Source organism: Lactuca serriola, chromosome 3, assembly GCF_051521515.1.
Source record: "Lactuca serriola cultivar US96UC23 chromosome 3, Lser_US96UC23_V15, whole genome shotgun sequence".
Taxonomy (NCBI): Eukaryota; Viridiplantae; Streptophyta; class Magnoliopsida; order Asterales; family Asteraceae; genus Lactuca; species Lactuca serriola.
This window is the reverse complement of record NC_136410.1, coordinates 303,501,881-303,522,359: the sequence shown is the minus strand read 5'-3', so window position 1 is coordinate 303,522,359 and position 20,479 is coordinate 303,501,881. Positions and strand designations below refer to the sequence as shown.

The following is a 20,479-nucleotide window of genomic DNA, read 5'->3' as shown; positions in this document are numbered from 1 at the left end:
GGATCGGGATCTTAAAATCCCACAAAATAAAACATAATTTTAATTTATAATTTTAAAAATAAAAAAAAAAATTCAAAATTTCAATTTGTTGTTCAAAAATTATAAAAAATTCAAAATATTAATCATAAGTCAAAATACAAAATAATAAACGATAAATTGTTAAATGGTAAAAGATATAAAGTAGTAAAAAAATCATTTAACAAAAAATCATTTAAAAAAAATCAAGAGAATGTTGGATTGAATCGGATCCTAATCCTACCAGCGATCATACCCTAAATACGATCCGTTTACGGTCCGACTCGTTTTTCATAAATAGGATCGTAGGATCATCGTGATTTTAACAACCATAATAACAAGAATCATAGAATGAAATAATAGTTTACAAAGTAAATTACCATCCAAATTGATTTATATGTAAATAAATTGGTCAAAATTTTATAAGAAAAGTTTTTCCGAAATTAATAAATAGCACAAAGGTATTGTTTCTGTAAAAAGCAATTCACCCCACCATAAAATACAATCTCTTCAAGAAAATGATCCACCATGAAAATGATTTCAACTTTGATGGAGTTTGTGAAATAATGAAAACCGTAACAGGTGTATGGTGATCGAATCACCCATCAAAAAAGTTTTACACCATACACACATTTATAATTCAACCACACAAAAGACGAACACAAAAAGCACTATACAAAAAGGTAAAATTTCTTCACGGGTAACAACATATCAGCTCCAGTTCAAAAGTTTCTCTCTCTCTCTCTCTCTCTCTCTCTCTCTCTCTCTCTCTCTTCGGTCTTCATTGTCATGAGTCATAACAACTCTAAATTTAGAAATGTCAAAGACCATATCTTCTTCTTCAATCCCAAAATTTAGGTTGGATCTAGAGAGAGAAAGTCGCTGAAGGAAGCTATGTCTGTGGTGGAGTCAAGCTCTGCTACTACAGCGGATCAGAGTAACGTTAAGGGGGTTCTTACACATGGCGGTCGTTACGTTCAGTATAATGTGTACGGTAATCTTTTCGAAGTTTCCCGGAAGTATGTTCCTCCGATCAGACCTGTTGGTAGAGGCGCTTATGGAATCGTTTGGTAAGACTCGAATTCTGTTGGTAGTTTTTGAAACGTTTACCATGATTTGGTGTTATTATGTTTGATTTTATTCTGTGATGTTGATCGATTTTGTTTGGGGAATCGTGGAATTACGTGCTGTAGTTATGGCGATTTGTATTTGATCATCATCGTAAGGCTCTTCGAAGTAGTGGTTGATCATATTAGGGTTTATCAGCTATGGATTTGCAGGAAACTTGATCTTATAATCCTATGTGATTGCTTCGATTCATTCATTTAGCTACATTTTGATGGTGATTTACGGGTAACTTGAGGTTATAATCATTAGGGTTTAACCTGTTAATTTTGTAGAATCTTGAGCACGAGATCCAGATTTAGAATCATTTACTGTTGTTTATAAATAGGAAAATATTTAGGTGTTGTTTCTTTTTGACTTCTGGACACAGCCAAAAACCATGGCTTAATGTATTAAGATACCAACTGTTTACCTATTTACTATCATGTTGAAATTGATGGATGTTGTGATGTTTTTTGGAATGTAAGGATAAAATGGTCATTTAGTCTAGGAAAGTAACATACCTTATCTATTCAACACTTTATACAGACAATCATTACCCATTATATGACTTAATCTGAGTTTAGAGTAAGGAGTTTTCCCCCATTAAGTCCTAAGTTTTTACAATTTTAAACATCACAAAATGGAAAAAGAAAAAAAAGAAACAGGGGATTACTGATATTAATTCTCATTGTTTCGAATAAAGTTGACTTTTGTTTTTTCAGTGCTGCAACGAATGCGGAGACACGTGAAGAAGTTGCCATAAAGAAAATTGGGAATGCTTTTGACAACAGAATAGATGCGAAAAGGACTCTAAGAGAAATTAAGCTTCTTCGTCACATGGAACATGAAAATGTGAGTTTACAAACTCAAATTTGATGGTATTGATTTGGGTTGAAGGGTATTTACGTGATTTGAGGTGTACAGGTTATTGCAATCAAAGACATCATACGGCCTCCACAGAAGGAAAACTTCAATGATGTTTACATTGTTTATGAGTTGATGGACACGGATCTTCATCAAATAATACGCTCTAATCAACCTCTGGCTGATGATCATTGTCGGGTAACTATGTCTTCATTTTTATGATTATTAAATTACAAAAATGATTTACTCCAAAACTGAAACGTGATGTTTTGATGATGATGGCAGTATTTTCTTTACCAAATTCTAAGAGGACTGAAATACGTTCATTCGGCACACGTGTTGCATCGTGATCTAAAACCAAGCAACTTACTTCTGAATGCAAATTGTGACCTAAAAATTGGGGATTTTGGGCTTGCAAGAACCACTTCAGAAACGGATTTCATGACCGAATATGTTGTGACTCGTTGGTATCGCGCCCCTGAATTGCTCTTAAATTGTTCCGAGTACACGGCCGCCATTGACATCTGGTCCGTCGGCTGCATCCTTGGTGAGATCCTCACCCGACAACCCCTGTTTCCAGGCAAAGATTATGTTCATCAGCTCAGACTTATCACAGAGGTAATTAATTAATTATTATCACGACACAAATGAAAGGGCAATTAAGTAATTTTGGTTTGATTTTTTTAGCTGATTGGTTCACCTGATGATGCAAGTCTTGGCTTTCTAAGAAGCGATAATGCAAGAAGATATGTGAGACAGCTTCCTCAGTATCCAAGACAACAATTCTCTGCCAGATTCCCAAATAAATCCCCTGGAGCTTTAGATCTGCTTGAAAAGATGCTTGTATTTGACCCAAACAGGCGTATTACAGGTATTTTTACCATTTATTTTTATTTTTTTTATATACTAAATTAACATGTTTAAATATAAATATTGCAGTTGATGAGGCGTTATGTCACCCATATTTGGCACCTCTTCATGAAATCAACGATGAGCCGGTGTGCCCTCATCCTTTTAGCTTCGACTTTGAGCAGCCTTCATGCACTGAAGAACACATCAAAGAGCTTATTTGGAGGGAGTCTGTCAAATTCAATCCTGACCATCCAAATCACTGAGATTATCTCATCTCATCTCATCTCTTCTCTTCTCTTCTCTTCTCTTGTACACCTACCTTACCAACAACAAATTATATATGCTAGAATTACTCTGTATTATCCCTCCTCCCCCTCCTCACATAATCTTCTTTATTACAACAACCGATACACAATAATAAAAACATAATGGGCTTATTGGGGTTTTTACTTTTTACATCATTTGTTTTTTTTTTCTTTTTCTTTTTAACTTTCTGAATCGATTTCTTGTAATATTCAGTTGTCTATGAAGCGAGAGTTTACCCTCCTCATTGCTTTACCTTCTCAATTCTCATATTTGATGACTGCCAATTACTTGTTGGTTATTTTCTTTCTCCTATTCCTGACCAATGTACAACTGTCACTGCATAAACTACAATGTTATATGCATGATGTTTGAGCAACTGTGAATGAACCATATGTGCAAATTTGGACAACGAACAATGTTACCACATTTAGAGGTATTTTAGTAACAACACTTACATAATATTTTATGTTCTTGTCATCAATTGTCTGCATTGCACAAGCGTTCGTTCCAAAAACATTGTAAAGGCAAAAACAGGTCTGATTTGTTTGTAACCATAACTTGGAAGCCACCAAGTTAACCAACTTATACAAGTTATATACACACCAAGTTAACATCATTGAGTCTAAACTTTTGGTTAGATGAACTCAATATTAAACAAAAGAGAAAAAAGCATGAAAGGAGATTATATAACATTAATTAAGTACAATTTCTAATTAAAGCTCGACCTATATAGCAAACCGAATATGCCAAAATATATATATCAACAAATTCTGTGTTATGTAGAATAAAATTATATCATATATAATTAATTATATATACAGGATGAATGAATATAGGCAAAGTTTAGCCAAGTTTGTTGTTGCCCCAAAATCCTCTACTAGGCTTTAGAAGTTGTTTGAATAATGCCATCTTTGGCACATTCCAATGCTCCACATGCCTGAAAATAATTTACCACTAAATAAATACTTCAACACGGCTTTTCTAAGCAATTTGTATTGGGAAAATGACTTGTAAAGGTAACGAAGTATTAGACTTGTATAAAAAATACCATTGAACTTGTTTTTTTGTATACATATTACCAATCAACTATAGCTTTTGTATACATATGACCATTAAACTTCACCTTTGTTCAAAAAATACCATTATGTTACCGGTAATAGTAGGTCACCAGCCACGTGGCATGTCATGTGGCTGCTGACGTGGATTTTATTGTATATTATGTACACATTATACCATTAAACTATTTTTTGTACACATTATACCATTAAACGTTTTTTTTGTGTATATTTTACCATTAAACTTTTTGTACACATTTTATCATTAATCTTATATAATTTATTCAAAAAATACATGTTTTTACATAAAATGAGTTTTCCATCACCTATTGTGACTCCCTGATTTTGTAAGGTTTGGGGGAAACGATTTGTTTTTTACAATGATACTAAGGACTTTGTTTTACAACTACGTTGTGAATTTATGTTAGTCATACATCAATTGAAACCCACAAGGTTTGAACTTGAGACTTTTATCTGGAGCGGCGAAGAAATACTCAATTGTTCATTATTTTAGCTAATGTCTAATAAACATATTCTTATAAGTCATTTTCTTAGGAAACTACGTTTGAGGCATACTTATAAACTTACGAAACATTTTGTACATGTTACCTTATTATAATCCCCCCCCCCTCTTCTTGATTATGGTTGATGATTAAAAAAGTGCATTGAAATTATGTCGTTGTTTACCGATAGGAAAATGATTTATAATGATATTTTACTAAAATTTAGAAAATCAGTAAAATTCACATCAGGTGATAGGAAACCTACTTTTATGTAATAATATGTATTTTTTGAAATGATATTTGTTTTTCAATAAATTATATAACATTAATGGTAAAATGTGTACAAAAAAAGTTTAATGGTAAAATGTGTACAAAAAAAGTTTAATTGTACAATGTGTACAAAAAATAGTTTAATGGTATAATGTGTACATAATAAACAGTAAAATCCACGTCAGCAGCCACATGACATGCCATGTGGCATGCTACGTGGCTAATGACCTATTATTACCGGTAATATAATTGTATTTTTTGAACAAATGTGAAGTTTAATGGTCATATATGTACAAAAGTTATAGTTGATTGGTGATGTGTGTACAAAAAAAGTTCAATGGTATTTTTTGTACAAGTCTAATACTTTGTTACCCTCATTTTCCCATTTGCATTCTTTGAAGGGGTCTCATTTTTTTTATTTGGGTTCCAACATATATATATATATATATATATATATATATATATATATATATATATATATATATATATATTGAGAGAGAAAGAGAGAGGTAGGTTCCGTTGAGATTAAAAATAAAATAGAGATCTCGAGATTCAACCTCAGCCACGTATTTCACATCTACCGCTCTAACCCTTCGGCGTATCGGTGCAGCAAGTCTGGTGTAATCATATGATTACACAGTGTCACTCGTTCCTTTCTCCTCCGCCACCATCCCCACCACCGTAACCGCCACCGCCACCACCAGTACCACCACCTCTGACACCGGTCGACCCTACCATTGTCACCTCCATTACTTATACCACCGCCACCTCTGTCACCACCACCTCTTCTGCGACTAACTATAATAATCATTTATGATTACTCAATCTGTGAATAGACATATATGTATAATCATTTATGATTATGCATATACGTATAAACACGTATAATCCTGTATGATTATACATCTCTGCCATATAATCATTTATGATTAGGCATACGTCATTGCTGCTGGTACGCTGGAGCATTAGAGCGGCAAATGCGAAATATTTGGCTGAGGTTTAATCTCAAGATCTCTACTTTTTTTAATCTCAAGTGAACTGTCCTATATATATATATATATATATATATATATATATATATATATATATATATATATATATATATATAAAACCCGTAGCTACAATGAAATTCGGTTGTCAAGAAAAACAATAAGACCAAACGGTATACTGACGACGAACATCATCGTGGTATATGCGCCCACGAAATCCCGACGTGTACACTATCCCTTGTCTAACACCTTGTCTAACAGCTCCTGCAGCTATGCAAACAACTCCTGCATCTCGGGAGGAGTCAACCGATATGGTTCATTGACTATCGAAACCGTATCCGGAACTAGGTCAATCCTAAACTCCATCCGTCTCTCCGGAGGTACCCCAGACAAGTCCTCTGGGAACACATTCGGATACTCCCACACAACTGGCACATCGCTCACGGTGGCCTTACCCTCCTCTCGGGTATCCATAATGTAGGCGACAAAACTTGTAGATCCCTGATGAAGGTAGCGTCTGACTCTCGCTGCTGAACACATGACCGGTCCACGCTACGGTCTCTCACCCTGAATCACTAGCTCCCCCCCCCCACTTGGGGTCCTGACCCGAACCAACTGCTGCTTACAGTCAATCATCGCCTAATTAGGGTTCAACCAATCCATGCCTATGATGACCTTGTTCCCACGCAAAGGAATGGGAACCAAATCTACGAGGTAACGCTCGTCATACATCCTCAGGACACAATCTCTATAAACCTCTGATGCCCGGATGGATCGCCCGTCCGCAATCTCGACCTCTAAAAGACAATCTAACGTGCTTAAAGACTCAGCAAACCTCTTGTTGAGTGAAAGAGAATCGAAAGATCAGGTAGCTCCCAAGTCAAATAACATCAGCACTAGGATACCGTTCACATGGAACAATCCTAAAACAGAATACATGGAACATAAATATCAAAACTGAAACACAATAAAAGATAGGGAGAAGAAACATACCCGTCACCACATCTGGTGCGACATGCGCCTCCTCGGCGGTCAGCTGGAAGGCTCAGCTCCTTACCACAGGAGCATCTGGCTTGCCTTGTCGACAATCTGTGATCCGTCGGGTCGCTGGAGCTGGCGTCGCCACTGGCGGTTTCTCGGATTAGATGGGTCAGTTTCTTGAGGCTTTAAGTATAGGTCGGTTTCTCTGGTTGGATGGGTCGGTTTCTGGGTAAAAACCGAACCCGAACTTTCGGTTTTAAAAAAACTCAAACCCTAACCGTCGGTTTTGCTTTAGTTTCAGTTTCGTCAGTTTTAGTCGGTTTCTTGGTATGGGTTTGCTCACCCTAACTGCAATGACACTGTTGTTGAGGACCCCGACTTAGGCCAAGTGTTTATTAATAAATTCTCTTGTATTATAAATACTATATTTGGAATCTTTTTAGAGTAACTTATGGCTATTTGCGCTTTATTTATTTACCCATAATAGCAATGTACTTACCCTTATTTACCCAAAATTCTAGCGAGTGTAAAGTATATTGTTATTAGATGTAATTTTTCCTTCTTTTATTTACTTTAAAAAACTATGAATATTAGGAATCTACTATTTTTACTGTGTGTTCTATGAATATTTGGAATCTACTATTTTTACTGTAGTTATAAGCTTAGTCCCTATATTTCATTCACCATTGCTACTTCGGTCCAAAATTTGCCCCTGCATACTATTTTTATACTTCAAAAAAATTTGATTTTTAACAGTTTTGGATCAAACTGCCCCTACATATTGTTTTTATATATATATTTTTTTTGTTTTTAACATTTTGGATCAAACTGTTCCTGCATACTATATGTATACTTATTTTTTTTTTTATTTTAACAGTTTTGGACTAAACTGCCCCTGCATATTGTTTTTATACTTAAAAAATTATTTTAATAGTTTTGGACCAAACTGCCCCTACATATTGCTTTTTTACTTAAAAAAATTTGATTTTAACAGTTTTAGACCTAACAATTTTGGACCAAACAACCCTACATATCATTTTTTATGTACCAACTTTCTATTCAATGTATCAAAAAAAAGCATTTTGTTTTAAACTCCTGACCATTCAAACCCGCGCCAATGACGCGGGTGACCTTCATCTAGTTTTGGTTATTAAACATCTTATATATTAATGTAATTGATTTCCCTTAATTTGCTAGAAACTTTCATCGATATCTATCAAACAAATATTAGGCTCATAATTACAATGATAACGAAGGTATGCCATGTTCAAATTTGGCCCAACAGGCCTGTCATGTTCAAAATTTGCCCAACTAATAACAAAATAATATGGAAGAAGCTAGAGAGCATATCGGTGGTCCGACTTGTCTTGGAACCATCTCGTAGTAGTAGTTCGGTTTTGAAACGGATTGATATTTTTTGGACTGGTTCGGGCCGTCTTTCTGGAACTGGTTTTGGTCTCATGGTTTTTGCGTGTCTTTCGGTTCGGTTTTATGATTTATTTTGTTTTGTTTTTTTAGTTTCTAGTTTTCCCATTAACAAATATGTGATAAACACTACAATAGTACATTAAGATTTAGTAACAATTATATACAAAAATTTAGTAAAAGAAAAATGGGAAAGGAAAAATTGGATAATTTGTTGTTAAAAATGTGTAATTGACATAATAATGATATGTTTATAAGTTTGTTTGTTTTTTTTTTTTTTTTTTTTTTTTTTTTTTTTTTTTTTTTTTTTTTTGAGATCGGTCTTGGATTGGTTTTGGATCGGTCTTGTGTCGGTCTGAGGTCTAATTTTTTTTAAGACATATTTGGAAGGGACCTAGTCTTGTTTTAAAACCGATCTATCTTAGTCTTTTTTTAAAACCGATCTCCAATACTGATTTTTTTTCGTGCTTCAACTAGAAGAAGCACTCAACCTTAGGGGTGTTCTTTTGGATGGATCGGTTTGATCTGATCCAATCAAGTGAATCCAAATTGATTTTGGTTTTCAAAACATGGATCCGAATAGTCAAACTAAATTTAAATCCAATCCGATCTGATCCAATTACAATTCGGTTGGATCGGTTTTTATAATTCGGTTTTCAAAAACCGAAACATTTTAAAACGACAAATAATTATAATATTACTAAGCTTTACACAAGAAGCAAAAACAAATTACTTAGTTGTGATTTGAAATTTATAAGCAACTAATAAAAAGATATATTATAGTTAAATATTTTATAAATAGAAAACTTTTGAGTGAAAATGCATATTAATGTTTATTTATCGGGTGAAACGTTCCTATTTGAAAAAAATAAATTACAAAATTAATAAAAAAACTATAAATATATATTATAAATAGATTAAAATTAAATGTTTATTCGGTTTTTTTGATTATTCGGTTCTTATTTTATAAACCAAAACAAATCCGAAATCCCAAATAATAATTCGGTTTTGTTGAAAACCAATCCAAAAATCCAAATATCCGAACCAAATAATCCAATCAAAATTATCCAATTAGATAATTCGGTTTATCCGAATAGTGAACGGTGCCTAATGATATCAATATGTGTTTAGTTTTGTGTTTTAACTTTTTCTTTATTTATTTATTGCTTTTTAAAAAACAATATGTTGAAAAAAGGGTTTAGGAAATCAGAATAGCTTCCGAAAGAAATAACAATAATACCCTTCTCCATCTCTACGCCTCTCATTGCTTCATCCATTCCAGTTCCACCCTTTCTCTTTCGTCTCGTCTTCGTCGCTGCCATCGATCCAGTCAATCGTCAATCGTCAATCGTCTGGTTCTTCCATTTGCTTACAAAACATTTACGGTCCCAAGCTCAATACAAAGTTTACAGGTACGGTTCCCTCCTCAGTTTCACATCTTTTAGTTTTCTCCGTTCTGAAAAAATCGACTGTCAATCTATCAAATGGAATCTCAATTTCTGATTGCTAGGATTATTTCGGAATAATGTTATTGATTGTGGATCATACGTTCTGATTGCTGCTTTTTGGAATCTGTTAGATTAAAAAAGTTTACTTGAATCTGTTAGATTGAAAAAATTGGTATGTACTTTGATTGTAAATCTGTTAGATGCAATAGTATCTTAGTTTTTTCTGTTCTGATCGTGGGTAATTTTTTGAGGTGCGATGGTTGACAAATGACAACAGATTGTATGGTGATGATGCCTTACAAGTGTTTGTTGAAATGCTTAAGCCTTATTTAATTACCCATTCTATAATTCTGATTTTCATTACAATTGATCATGTAAAGTTTGATACTCTTCTATCGTTGAAAAACTTGATTTGTATTAGCTAGGTAAAGTATGCTACTATTTTCAGCAATTCACCCCATTAACATATTAAAAATGAAGTCAGGGCTTGTTTCTGTAAGCTCAATATGAACAAACATTATTTCTTTATTTTGACCAAATAAACTGTTTGAATAACTCAATAACTGTAAATGACCATTTTACCCTTGAGTAAATCACATTTATCTCAACATATTCAACAGATTAGCACTTGCTATATGGATCTTGATGACATATTTGGTCCTTCACTAAATTTAGAAGACACCCACTTAAACGAAGGCTATCAAGAAGGCTACAAGACTGGTTTTGCTTCAGGAAAAGACGATGGACATGAAGTTGGAATAAAAACCGGGTTCATAACTGGTGAAGAATTAGGGTTTTATAGAGGTTGCATTGATGTTTGGACTTCTGTGATTCAAATTGAACCCACATGTTTCTCGACCCGGGTTCAAAAAAAGATTAAAGAAATGGATGAATTGGTGTCAAAATATCCGATTTTGGACCCTGAAAATGAGAATGTAACGGATATTATGGGATTGTTAAGGTTGAAATTTCGGGCTATTTGTGCAACTTTAAATATGAAATTGGAGTATAAAGGGTACCCGAAGGCATCAGAACCGAATGAGATTCAGTTTTGAGGAATGTAAAGTGATAATTACATGGCTTTTGGTTTGCAGAATGTTTGTAGAATGAATGAAATCTATTAAAGGAATTTCTATATGAAGGAATTGTAATTTGTTACGTGTTTTGGTTGGTAGGAAACGAAATGAAAATTTAATGATAAAACATGGGTAAATTTTAATCTTTTTAGGGGGTGTTTGGCTTATCTTTTGAGGGGCCAAAAGTTCTTTTTGGAAAAGATAGAATGCTAACACCATTTTAAAAGCTACTTTTTTGATTTTTTATATAAGGAAAAATGAATTTTTGAAAAAGTCAGGAAAAACTGTCTTTTTGTAACTTTTGCCAAAAAGACTTTTGACTCCCAAAAATATAAGCCAAACACCCCCTTATTTGATTTTTTTTTTCTGTATTTATACAAATGGAGGGTATTTTTGTCTTTTAATGATAAAATATGAAATCTATTCTAATAATCTACTTTAATAAATGAAAATCTTTTTGCTATATGTCACATTTTTATTGATTTAGCCACATGTTATTTTGTGATTATTTTCAATTAAATTTTTTTCCACGTGATATTTTGTGGTTTTTTTTTCCATTTCATTAAATTTTACATAATATTTAGTTATAATAAATGTATATCAATTTCATTAATTGACTTTTTTTTTCAATTTCAAAATTTTAATTTAACTCCTTTGTTTATCTATCTAAATTATTTCTTTAAATTTAAAACAAAAAAAAAACACTTTAATTTTAATAATTCAATATTTTAAAAATTTTTCTTATAAATTCAAACTTCTTAAATTTTATATGTAAATTTTCTTTTAAATAAACCCATATAATACATGGTTTTTATATCTAGTTTACTTATAAGCTCATTTCTTTTACTCGTTGGTTAGTGATAACTAACAATTATCGGTTTCCAATTACAACTTGACTAGTTTTGTAGGACACACCCATGTAACTATTTTAAAAAATATAATTTGTTTTACTATTAAACTTTAAAGTCCTTGACAAAAGAAGAAATGAAGTGAAAGTATGTAACAAGTTATTGCATTTGTCCTTTTTTTGATCTTTGATAGTACGTTTTCTTTATCACCACCTTACAAATTTATCTAAAACTGATTATTTTAAATCTAAGAAGTTGAGAAATAAAGATCATAATCTGTTTTGAGAAAACTAGTGATTAAACACATTCTTATTCAACCGAAAATAATTCGTGTCTATTTTGTAAAGTTTAAAACTATGGTGGCCAAACTTGAAAATGGAGAAAAAGGTGCCACCGTAGAAGAACCGCTCAAGTTGAAAAAGTCTACAGGTAATGACAGTGAAGCTAAACAACGCGTCAAGACCCCAAATTTCTTCTTCACATCGATTAAATTTCAACAAATTTTGATTAAATTTTCCAATTCAGAATCATCAAATGCTAGCGATGTCGATCCGAATTACATCTCTTCTTCTTATTTCCCTCGCCGTTGTCTCCGCTTTCTCCCCCGCTGATCACTACCTCATCGACTGTGGCACCACCGAACCCACGGTGGTTGACCTAGACCACCGGACGTTCACCCAAGATGGATCGTCTGCGGTACTCTCAGCAACGAAATCATTCGGATTAAAGAACTCGAACCCAGATCCCAGTTTGTCCCCAATTTATCACACTGCTAGGGTTTTCACGAAACCCTCAGATTACAAGTTCAAAATCAAAGAAAAAGGGACGCACCTGGTACGTATTCATTTTCATAGATTCGGTTTCAAGAATATTGGTGGTACTTGTCATGATCAATTTCATGTTTCTGCTAATGGATACGTGCTATTACACAATTTCGCTGCCCCAAAAGGAAGCCCTATAATTAAGGACTTTTTGATTTGGGTTGATGATGATGAGCTCGTGATTAGGTTTATGCCAGCAGATAGATCTAGTTTTGCATTTGTTAACGCGATTGAGGTGATTTCTGCTCCTAAAGATTTGATTCCCGATGAGTATGTGAGTTCTGATCAAAATGATAGGATCAATATCAGACACGCATATGAGACTATGTATAGGATCAATGTTGGTGGTGTAAAAGTAACTCCTTTTAATGATTCCTTATGGAGAAATTGGGTTCCTGATGATAAGTTCTTGAAACTTTCTGATGCTTCTTTAAAAAGTTACAGTAAAATTCACTTTGATGGTCGAATTCAGTACCATTTAGGTGGTGCAAGCCGTGAAGTTGGTCCTGATAACATGTACAACAGTGCAAGAATGATTTCTAGTTTGAATGATTCAATCCCAAAACTGAATATGACATGGGTTTTCCCTGTAGAAAAGCGTTTTAGCTATCTTGTGAGGTTACATTTCTGTGATATTGCAAGCATTTCTCTTGGAATGATATATTTCAATGTGTATCTAAACGGGAATTTAGCTTATGAGAATGTGGATCTTTCAACCCTCACAAACTATGTGCTAGCTTCACCTTTCTACGCTGACTTTGTGGTTGACCCTGAGAAGTTTTCTGATGCAATAAGAGTTGAAATCGGGCCTTCAAATTTGAGCAGATCACATGCTGTTGATGGTATATTAAACGGGTTAGAGATATTTAAGATGGATAATTCATGGAGGAGTCTTAATGGTGAAGTGTGTGTTGACCAGTTGGAGTCAAAGAACAGGTCAAATGGTCAAATGAGTCGTTTACTATCATTGACTGGTGCAGTATGTTTGTTGGCAATTGCATTTCTGGTTATGCGAAGAAAAACTGAGGTCAAAGATTCTTTTGGGTGGTCAAGAGTACCCGTTGATGTGTCTGAAATTGATCTTAAATCTAGCTTTCCAAAGTCTAATGGGGTTGAGGTTTAATTTCAAGAATCATACAAAATGAAGAAGAAGATTTAAAGAATGGATTTCAACTATGTATATCTTTCTCTCTATACAATGTAAGTTTATAACTTTTCAAAACGAATTTTAAGCTATAGTTCTTGTTTTTTCATTGCAAATTGACCATTGATCTTATGAAAATGTCAAGAATGAAAGATTTTTAGACAAACTCCCCACTTTTGTTTGTCTAATTATATCTTTGCATTTTCATAATCATAAGAATGATGGTCTCTTTGTGATGAAAATAAAAGTTGTTAGGGTTTGTTTTTGAAATAGGTATTCCTGCAGAGTTCTTGTTCATGCAGTATATATATAAGTTATTGGCTTGTTATGTTCTTGATTAATACGAATGCAACTTTGTTGTAGTAATTATTATTTTTAAAGTATGTGCTAATAATTTAATATTATGTCCCATGAAAATTATGTTGTTTCAGTTTCTGTCACCCATGAAATGTATAAAAACATCGATTTCCATCATGGAGCGACACATCTATTTATTCTAATGTGTCCAAATTATATGTTTAATGCATACATCATAAATAACTATATTAAAAGTAAGCTTACTATTGTAATTATAGTTTTTGTAATAATATTTAATATACTAATTGTTAATAAAAAAATTAAAAATAATACAAAAAAGTTCGTTTTGGGTAAACCACCTATTGGTCACCTCATGTATGTAGGATTAATGGTGAGCAAAATTATATTTCTTTTGATTTGTATAAATTAATGACTTATTAAAGTAATTAAGTTTCAAAATTAATTAAGTTTCAAAATTGTTCAAAAAGTACTATTTAAGTTAAGAGATAGTCGGTATAAAAAATACCACATACCAGTAAACTAAGGCCTTTGTACGTAGACGTTTTGTTCAAATTGATTGTGTTAATATTACTCGCTTGGAAAAATATCTTAGAAAGGTAACTAAGTTTCAAATTTGTACAAAAAACATCATTCAAGTTTTGTCAATACAAAAATACTCGAGAAGTAAAGCCTTTGTACGTATAATACCATCCAAATATACGTTTCGTTCATATCACACCTTATACTAACTTGGTTGCTTATCTGACGTATTTAATGCTTAGTTGACATATTAATTGACATATTGTAGTTGCCTACCCTTCCCATCGTGTTATATTCTAACTTTTAGACCTCCACTCCCTCTATCACTAGGGCTGTAAACGAACTGAACGTTCATGAACCGTTCGGCAGGAAGTTCGTTTATGTTTGTTTGTTTAATAAATGAACGAACACGAACATAAATTATCGTTCGTTTAGTTAAACGAACGAACATGAACAATGGTCTCGTTCGTTCAATTATGTTCGTGAACGTTCGTTTATATTGTTTGTTTACGTTTGTTTATGTTCGTTTATGTTTTTTAATATAGGTTCATTTTATGTTCATATATGCTTAACCGTGTTTGATTACATTACTATATTATATGTTCATTTATGTTCATATATATTCATATATGTTTAATTATGTTTTTTTTATATTTTTGTTTGTTTATGTTTGTTCGTTTACATTTAAATTGTTCATGAACATAAACAAACGGACATGAACAATGTAATTTGTTAAACGAACGAACATGAACAAGAAAACTCGTTTATTTATCTGTTCATGTTCGTTCATTTGTTCGGCTAACTTAAACGAACAAATATGAACAACCACCGTTTGTGTTCGTTGGATTCGTTTATAGCCCTATCTTCTAGACTTGACTTTGTAGCTTCTTGTTTGAGCTAAGCGTTGATTTTTTTTTGAATCTTCATCTCCTTCTCACACTTCTCAATCAAGTTTTTGTCATTTTTAGTTACCGAAGTAGGGCTTAGGCCCCATGTGAATCCATCAATCCAAGTTGCATGTTGGTAGAAAACGATGGGCCCTTATGTATTTCATAGGATAAAAGAGTACGTCCAATCATAGCGAACCATCTTTTTTTTTTCTTGTATTTCATTCGATTAAAAGGACAAGTTCATTATGATGGGGGTACATCTTTTTTTTTCATTCCGGAAAGAATAAAATACATGAGAGACCTATCTTTTTGTTTCAACATTAGCTTAATACCCGTAGAAACAGTTTATATATATATATATATATATATATATATATATATATATATATATATATATATATATATATATATATATATATATATAGAGAGAGAGAGAGAGAGAGAGAGAGAGAGAGAGGTTCAAATGTGGATTTACATCTATTGTGTTGACGTGTGGATAATGTTATTCTATGAGAATTACAAAGAAAATATGTTGTTTGATAATATAGATACGTTTAATCTTATATAATTATTTTAATTATTATGCATTTTCATTAATTAAATCGTCCATAAGGTTATTATACACTTTTTTTTTAATTATTCTCATTTTGTCAGAATGTTATCATGATGTTTATTGAGTCGTATTCTGTAAGAATTAAAATTAATAAAAAACGATGAATGAGAACAAAAATGAATTAAAATTGGTGAGAATCTATTAAAATAACAATAGTTTTGTGAGATTGAACGTATTCATATTACTAAACAACATATTCTCTTAGTAATTTTTATAAAATAGCATTATCCACACGTCCACACAATAGTTGTCTATCTACATTATAACCTGGCCATATATATATATATATATATATATATATATATATATATATATATATATATATATATATATATATATATATATATATGGTATATATTTCTCGACGAAATTATCAATTAGAGATTAGAGATAATAATAAATATTAGAGATAATTATCAATTAGAAAACAAATAGTTTTGTTTTTAGATAACGTATCTACTTGTAACGAATTTTTATACTTGCTCTTATGAACCGTCTAACATCAAGAATATGATTATTGTTTAAATTTGTACCTTGATTAGTAGTTTTATAAGAATCTTTAAGATTTTGCTAAGAGTTATTTATAGATTCTTGGATTTGCTGTATTTTAAAAAAAATATTTCTATTAGGAATACAATTCATCAAGATTTTGTTAGACATAATTAAATGATTTAAGCATGAATTTGATTAATTTGATTATTAAAAACGATTACTATTTTAACAAAAATTTCAAATCTTGTAGAATTAATAGTTAGAATAACTCGAAATGAAATTATCATAGAGAAATAAAAACAACACAACGATAAAATATTTTAGATAATACCTTCTTGAATTAGGCTTGAATTACAATCAGTACATACTTCTGGAGAAAGAATTATTTGAAAATCTAAAGACTTTGAACATCTACTAGTAGAAAGAGAGACTCTTGGATATTTTTTAGGCATGAGATGAACATTTTTTTTTGAATGATTTTTTTCTTCTGTCTTCAACTAAAGGATAGTCTTTATTTATAATCATCTTGGAGTCTTCAAAGTCTTGAAATCATCTAGTGATATTTTTCACCGTAAGAACCCATAGCCAATCAATAGAAATAATTACTTGTAAGTGGTTGTCCTTGAAAGTGGTTGTCATTCATCTTTTGAAACAATTGTCGTTTGTAATCAATGACCATCTTCTTTTCATAAGCCATTATAGAGCATCTTCTAAAGTTTTTTGTCTTCATATCATCATTGATTATAGATTTGATAATAATTTTGATAAAAATTATTTATACATAAATACATGAATACCTACATAGTATACATGCATACGTATTTGAAAAACGAAATTTTGATAATAGAAGAAACGAAATATCCTACATTTAAAGTATTACATCAAATTTATGGATAATGATTTCTTATTCTTCATAAGGATCATCAAAAGGGTCTTGAGCGTCTTCAAATAAATCATTCTTTATAGATTTTGGAGAATCGTCAGAAACTGATGGAGTTTGGCGAATTTCTTAAAGTAATTTTTGAAGTTCTTCAGGGGAAGAGGTAGCAACATCTTTAATTCTTGCAATTAAATCCACATCACTTTTGGGAAGACTGTTGATAAAAGTGGCTTCAACTTCTGGTTTTTGAATATATATTTCTTGATAATGTTTAATTACTGCTTGTTCACTGGCTTGGGAAATCTTCATTTTATCCCACCATTTTGAGCGAAATTGGCGATTAAGCTAAGGAGGAGAGGAATCCTTTGCTTCTTGATAATGAAAAGTCCAAGACATTATCCATGGAACTTTAAATATCATGGTGAATTGTAACATGTATTCAAATTCTGGAATTTGTTGAATAAACAATTCTTTAAATTTGAGATATCCAGCGTAAATTTCTTTTGGCAAACAATTTGGAAGAATACCCATATATTTGTACCAATTGATAAACCATCTTGGATATTCACAATTGAGGTTCAAATCAAAGAAGATAAACCATGAATGTGAATAATTCTGAATAAAGAATGCCTTAGTCCAGACGTCTTGATAATCATAGTAAGAAAATCTGGGATAAGCAGGATAACTTATAAGAGGTTTTGCAGAGTGAAGGTTTGGAACCCAACTTTCTGGAGAAATGATTTTGATAATATGAGCTTTGCTAAAATCAATGTTTCCCTCTTTAGAATTAAAACGATGAACAAAATTGACTGAACCAGATTCTTGCAGAATAGCTTGATAATATTCTCGGGTTTTATACGAATCAACATAAAAGGTTTTCCCTTGTCCAAAGAGATGATTTGTGAGAACATGAAAACCTTGGTGTAACTTATGGATTTGAAAATCTTCAAGAATTTGAACTCTTAGGAAATTTGGATTAAGAACATAAGGAGTTTTTGTAGAAGGGCTAGGAGTAATAGATTTTTGAGTTTGAGGAGTTATAGGTTTTGCAAAAGGGCTTATTGTGTCGGTTGAAGTAACTGTTGGAGTAACAAGCTTTGACTGAAGGATATTAGAATAAAGTTGTGAATTCTTAGAAGTAGGAGTTAAAGGAGAAAAACGATTTTGATTTTGAAATGGAACTAGCTTTTGAGAGACTGGAACAAGATTTTGAGAGACTGGCTTCTTGTCATCATGTTTGGAAGAGGACGACGAACCCATTTTCCCTGCAAAAATTCTCGAGAAAGAAAGTCAGGAAGCGAATTATTTTCTCCCTTTATAAATTCTATTTCGAAATCAAAGTTACCTAAGAGGGCTTGCCAACGAGCAAAAATTTGCTTGGAAATAATATTTTTTACATTTTTTTTTCCAAAATAGTTTTTGCAGATTGACAATCTATTCTTAATAAAAAACTTTTCATAAATAAATCATCTTCAAATTTCTTAATACATAAAACAATGCTTAAAATTTCTTTTTTGACAGTTGAATAGTTTTTCTATGTATCATTCCATGCACCAGAGTAATATCGAACCAATTGCTCTTCAGTTGAGTTAACAAATTTTTGTTTTAAAATTCCTCCGAATCCAATATCACTAGCATCGGTTTCAACTATGATTTTGGCATTGGGATGAGGTAAATTTAAACATGACAAAGTAGGGACCTTTTGTTTTATATATTTAATTATATCTGTATGTTTTTGAGTCCATGGTTCAGGATTGTCTTTTAATCGATTATAAAGTGGTTTACATATGATCCCTAAATCTTTGAAAAAATCATGGATATAATTTAAGCATCCTAAAAATCTTTGAAGTTGCTTTTTATCTTTAATTTCATCAGGAAATTTAGTAGAAAATTGCAAGCTTCTTGTAATAGGTCTAATAGTGTTTTTGACTATATCATGTCCTAAAAAACGACTTTCATTTTTAAATAAATGCATTTTTGCTGCAGAGACAGCTAAACCATTTTGATAAATTAAGTCATGAAATTGATTTAAATGTTTAAAATGTTGATCAATTGATTTTGAAAAAATTAGGACATCGTCAATATAAGCAATAGCAAAACTACTTATAGGAGTTATGATATCATTCATAATATTTTGGAATTCAGAAGGAGCATTTTTTAATCCAAAAGACATTACATTCCATTCAAAATGCCCAAAGGGAACATTAAAACCAGTTTTGTATTTATCTTCTTCATGAAGTTGTATTTGCCAAAATCCTGATTTCATATCAAACTTTGAAAATATTTTTGAATCATAAAGCTTTTTTAGCAAATTTCGTTTATTAGGAATAGGATAACGAATCCATTCTAAAACTTTGTTTAAAGGTTTATAATTGATAACTAATCTTGGTGATCCTCTTTCTAATTCTGCGGCATTCATGACATAAAATGCTGAACAAGACCATGGTGATTTAGAAGGTCTTATCAGTTTTTTATTTATTAAATCCTGAATTTCATTTTTACAATGACTTTCCAATTCATTATTCATGTGAATGGCTCTAGATTTTGAAGGAATATCATTTTCATTAAAATTTTTTATATATGGTAGTTTTACAATATATTGCTTTCTATTCCAAAAGGCATTAGGAATATTAGAACAAACATTTTTTTTCAAATTTTAAATTTAAACCTGTTATTTTATTTTGAATATTATTATCATTTAATTGATTAGTTATTCGAACATTATTTATTTCGTTAATAAGATATTTGGCTTGTTGCGTTTTATAATTAAGGACATTAATCGTTGAATATAGAGGAGGTTCACAAAATTTAAATATAATTTCCTTTCCAAAGACATTGGTTCTTATACCATCATCATGAACCATAGAAGGATACAGTTTTGTAATGAAAGGCGTTCCTAGAATTAAAGGAGAAGAGAGATCTTTTACTAAAATTAGGTGAGTTTTATAACAGTAATCTTTGTCATTACAAATATGAACATCAGAAACTTTATAATTTACAATTAATTTTGTACCTCTGGCACCAGTAAGTCTAGATGTAGTTTTTTCATAAAATTGTGTAGGA

At 31.7% G+C, this 20,479-nt stretch overlaps 3 protein-coding genes across 3 annotated transcripts; all 3 read left to right on the top strand.

The window, feature by feature from the left end:
• Nucleotides 1–540: 540 nt before the first annotated feature.
• On the top strand, nucleotides 541–3,294 carry LOC145094130 (mitogen-activated protein kinase homolog MMK2). The gene is made up of 6 exons (XM_079032415.1): nucleotides 541–1,085; nucleotides 1,845–1,974; nucleotides 2,047–2,184; nucleotides 2,272–2,604; nucleotides 2,674–2,857; nucleotides 2,926–3,294. Exons 1-6 carry the CDS (start codon nucleotides 910–912, stop codon nucleotides 3,099–3,101), a joined length of 1,137 nt encoding a protein of 378 aa, XP_078888541.1. The 5' UTR covers nucleotides 541–909; the 3' UTR covers nucleotides 3,102–3,294.
• A 6,277-nt stretch (nucleotides 3,295–9,571) lies between these two features.
• LOC145094129 (uncharacterized) lies at nucleotides 9,572–10,973 on the top strand. The gene is made up of 2 exons (XM_079032414.1): nucleotides 9,572–9,779; nucleotides 10,436–10,973. The coding sequence occupies exon 2, from the start codon at nucleotides 10,451–10,453 to the stop codon at nucleotides 10,868–10,870; it is 420 nt and encodes a 139-aa protein (XP_078888540.1). The 5' UTR covers nucleotides 9,572–9,779; nucleotides 10,436–10,450; the 3' UTR covers nucleotides 10,871–10,973.
• Nucleotides 10,974–12,157: 1,184 nt separating this feature from the next.
• LOC145094128 (receptor-like kinase) lies at nucleotides 12,158–14,103 on the top strand. The gene has a single exon (XM_079032413.1). The coding sequence runs from the start codon at nucleotides 12,274–12,276 to the stop codon at nucleotides 13,681–13,683; it is 1,410 nt and encodes a 469-aa protein (XP_078888539.1). The 5' UTR covers nucleotides 12,158–12,273; the 3' UTR covers nucleotides 13,684–14,103.
• The last annotated feature ends 6,376 nt before the right edge of the window (nucleotides 14,104–20,479 follow it).

Coding starts and splice junctions, on each gene's coding strand:
- LOC145094130 (XM_079032415.1), top strand. CDS start 910: ATGTCTGTGGTGGAGTCAAGCTCTGCTACTACAGCGGATCAGAGTAAC. Junction 1,975..2,046: donor GTCACATGGAACATGAAAAT/GTGAGTTTACAA, acceptor TGAGGTGTACAG/GTTATTGCAATCAAAGACAT. Junction 2,858..2,925: donor CCCAAACAGGCGTATTACAG/GTATTTTTACCA, acceptor TAAATATTGCAG/TTGATGAGGCGTTATGTCAC.
- LOC145094129 (XM_079032414.1), top strand. CDS start 10,451: ATGGATCTTGATGACATATTTGGTCCTTCACTAAATTTAGAAGACACC.
- LOC145094128 (XM_079032413.1), top strand. CDS start 12,274: ATGCTAGCGATGTCGATCCGAATTACATCTCTTCTTCTTATTTCCCTC.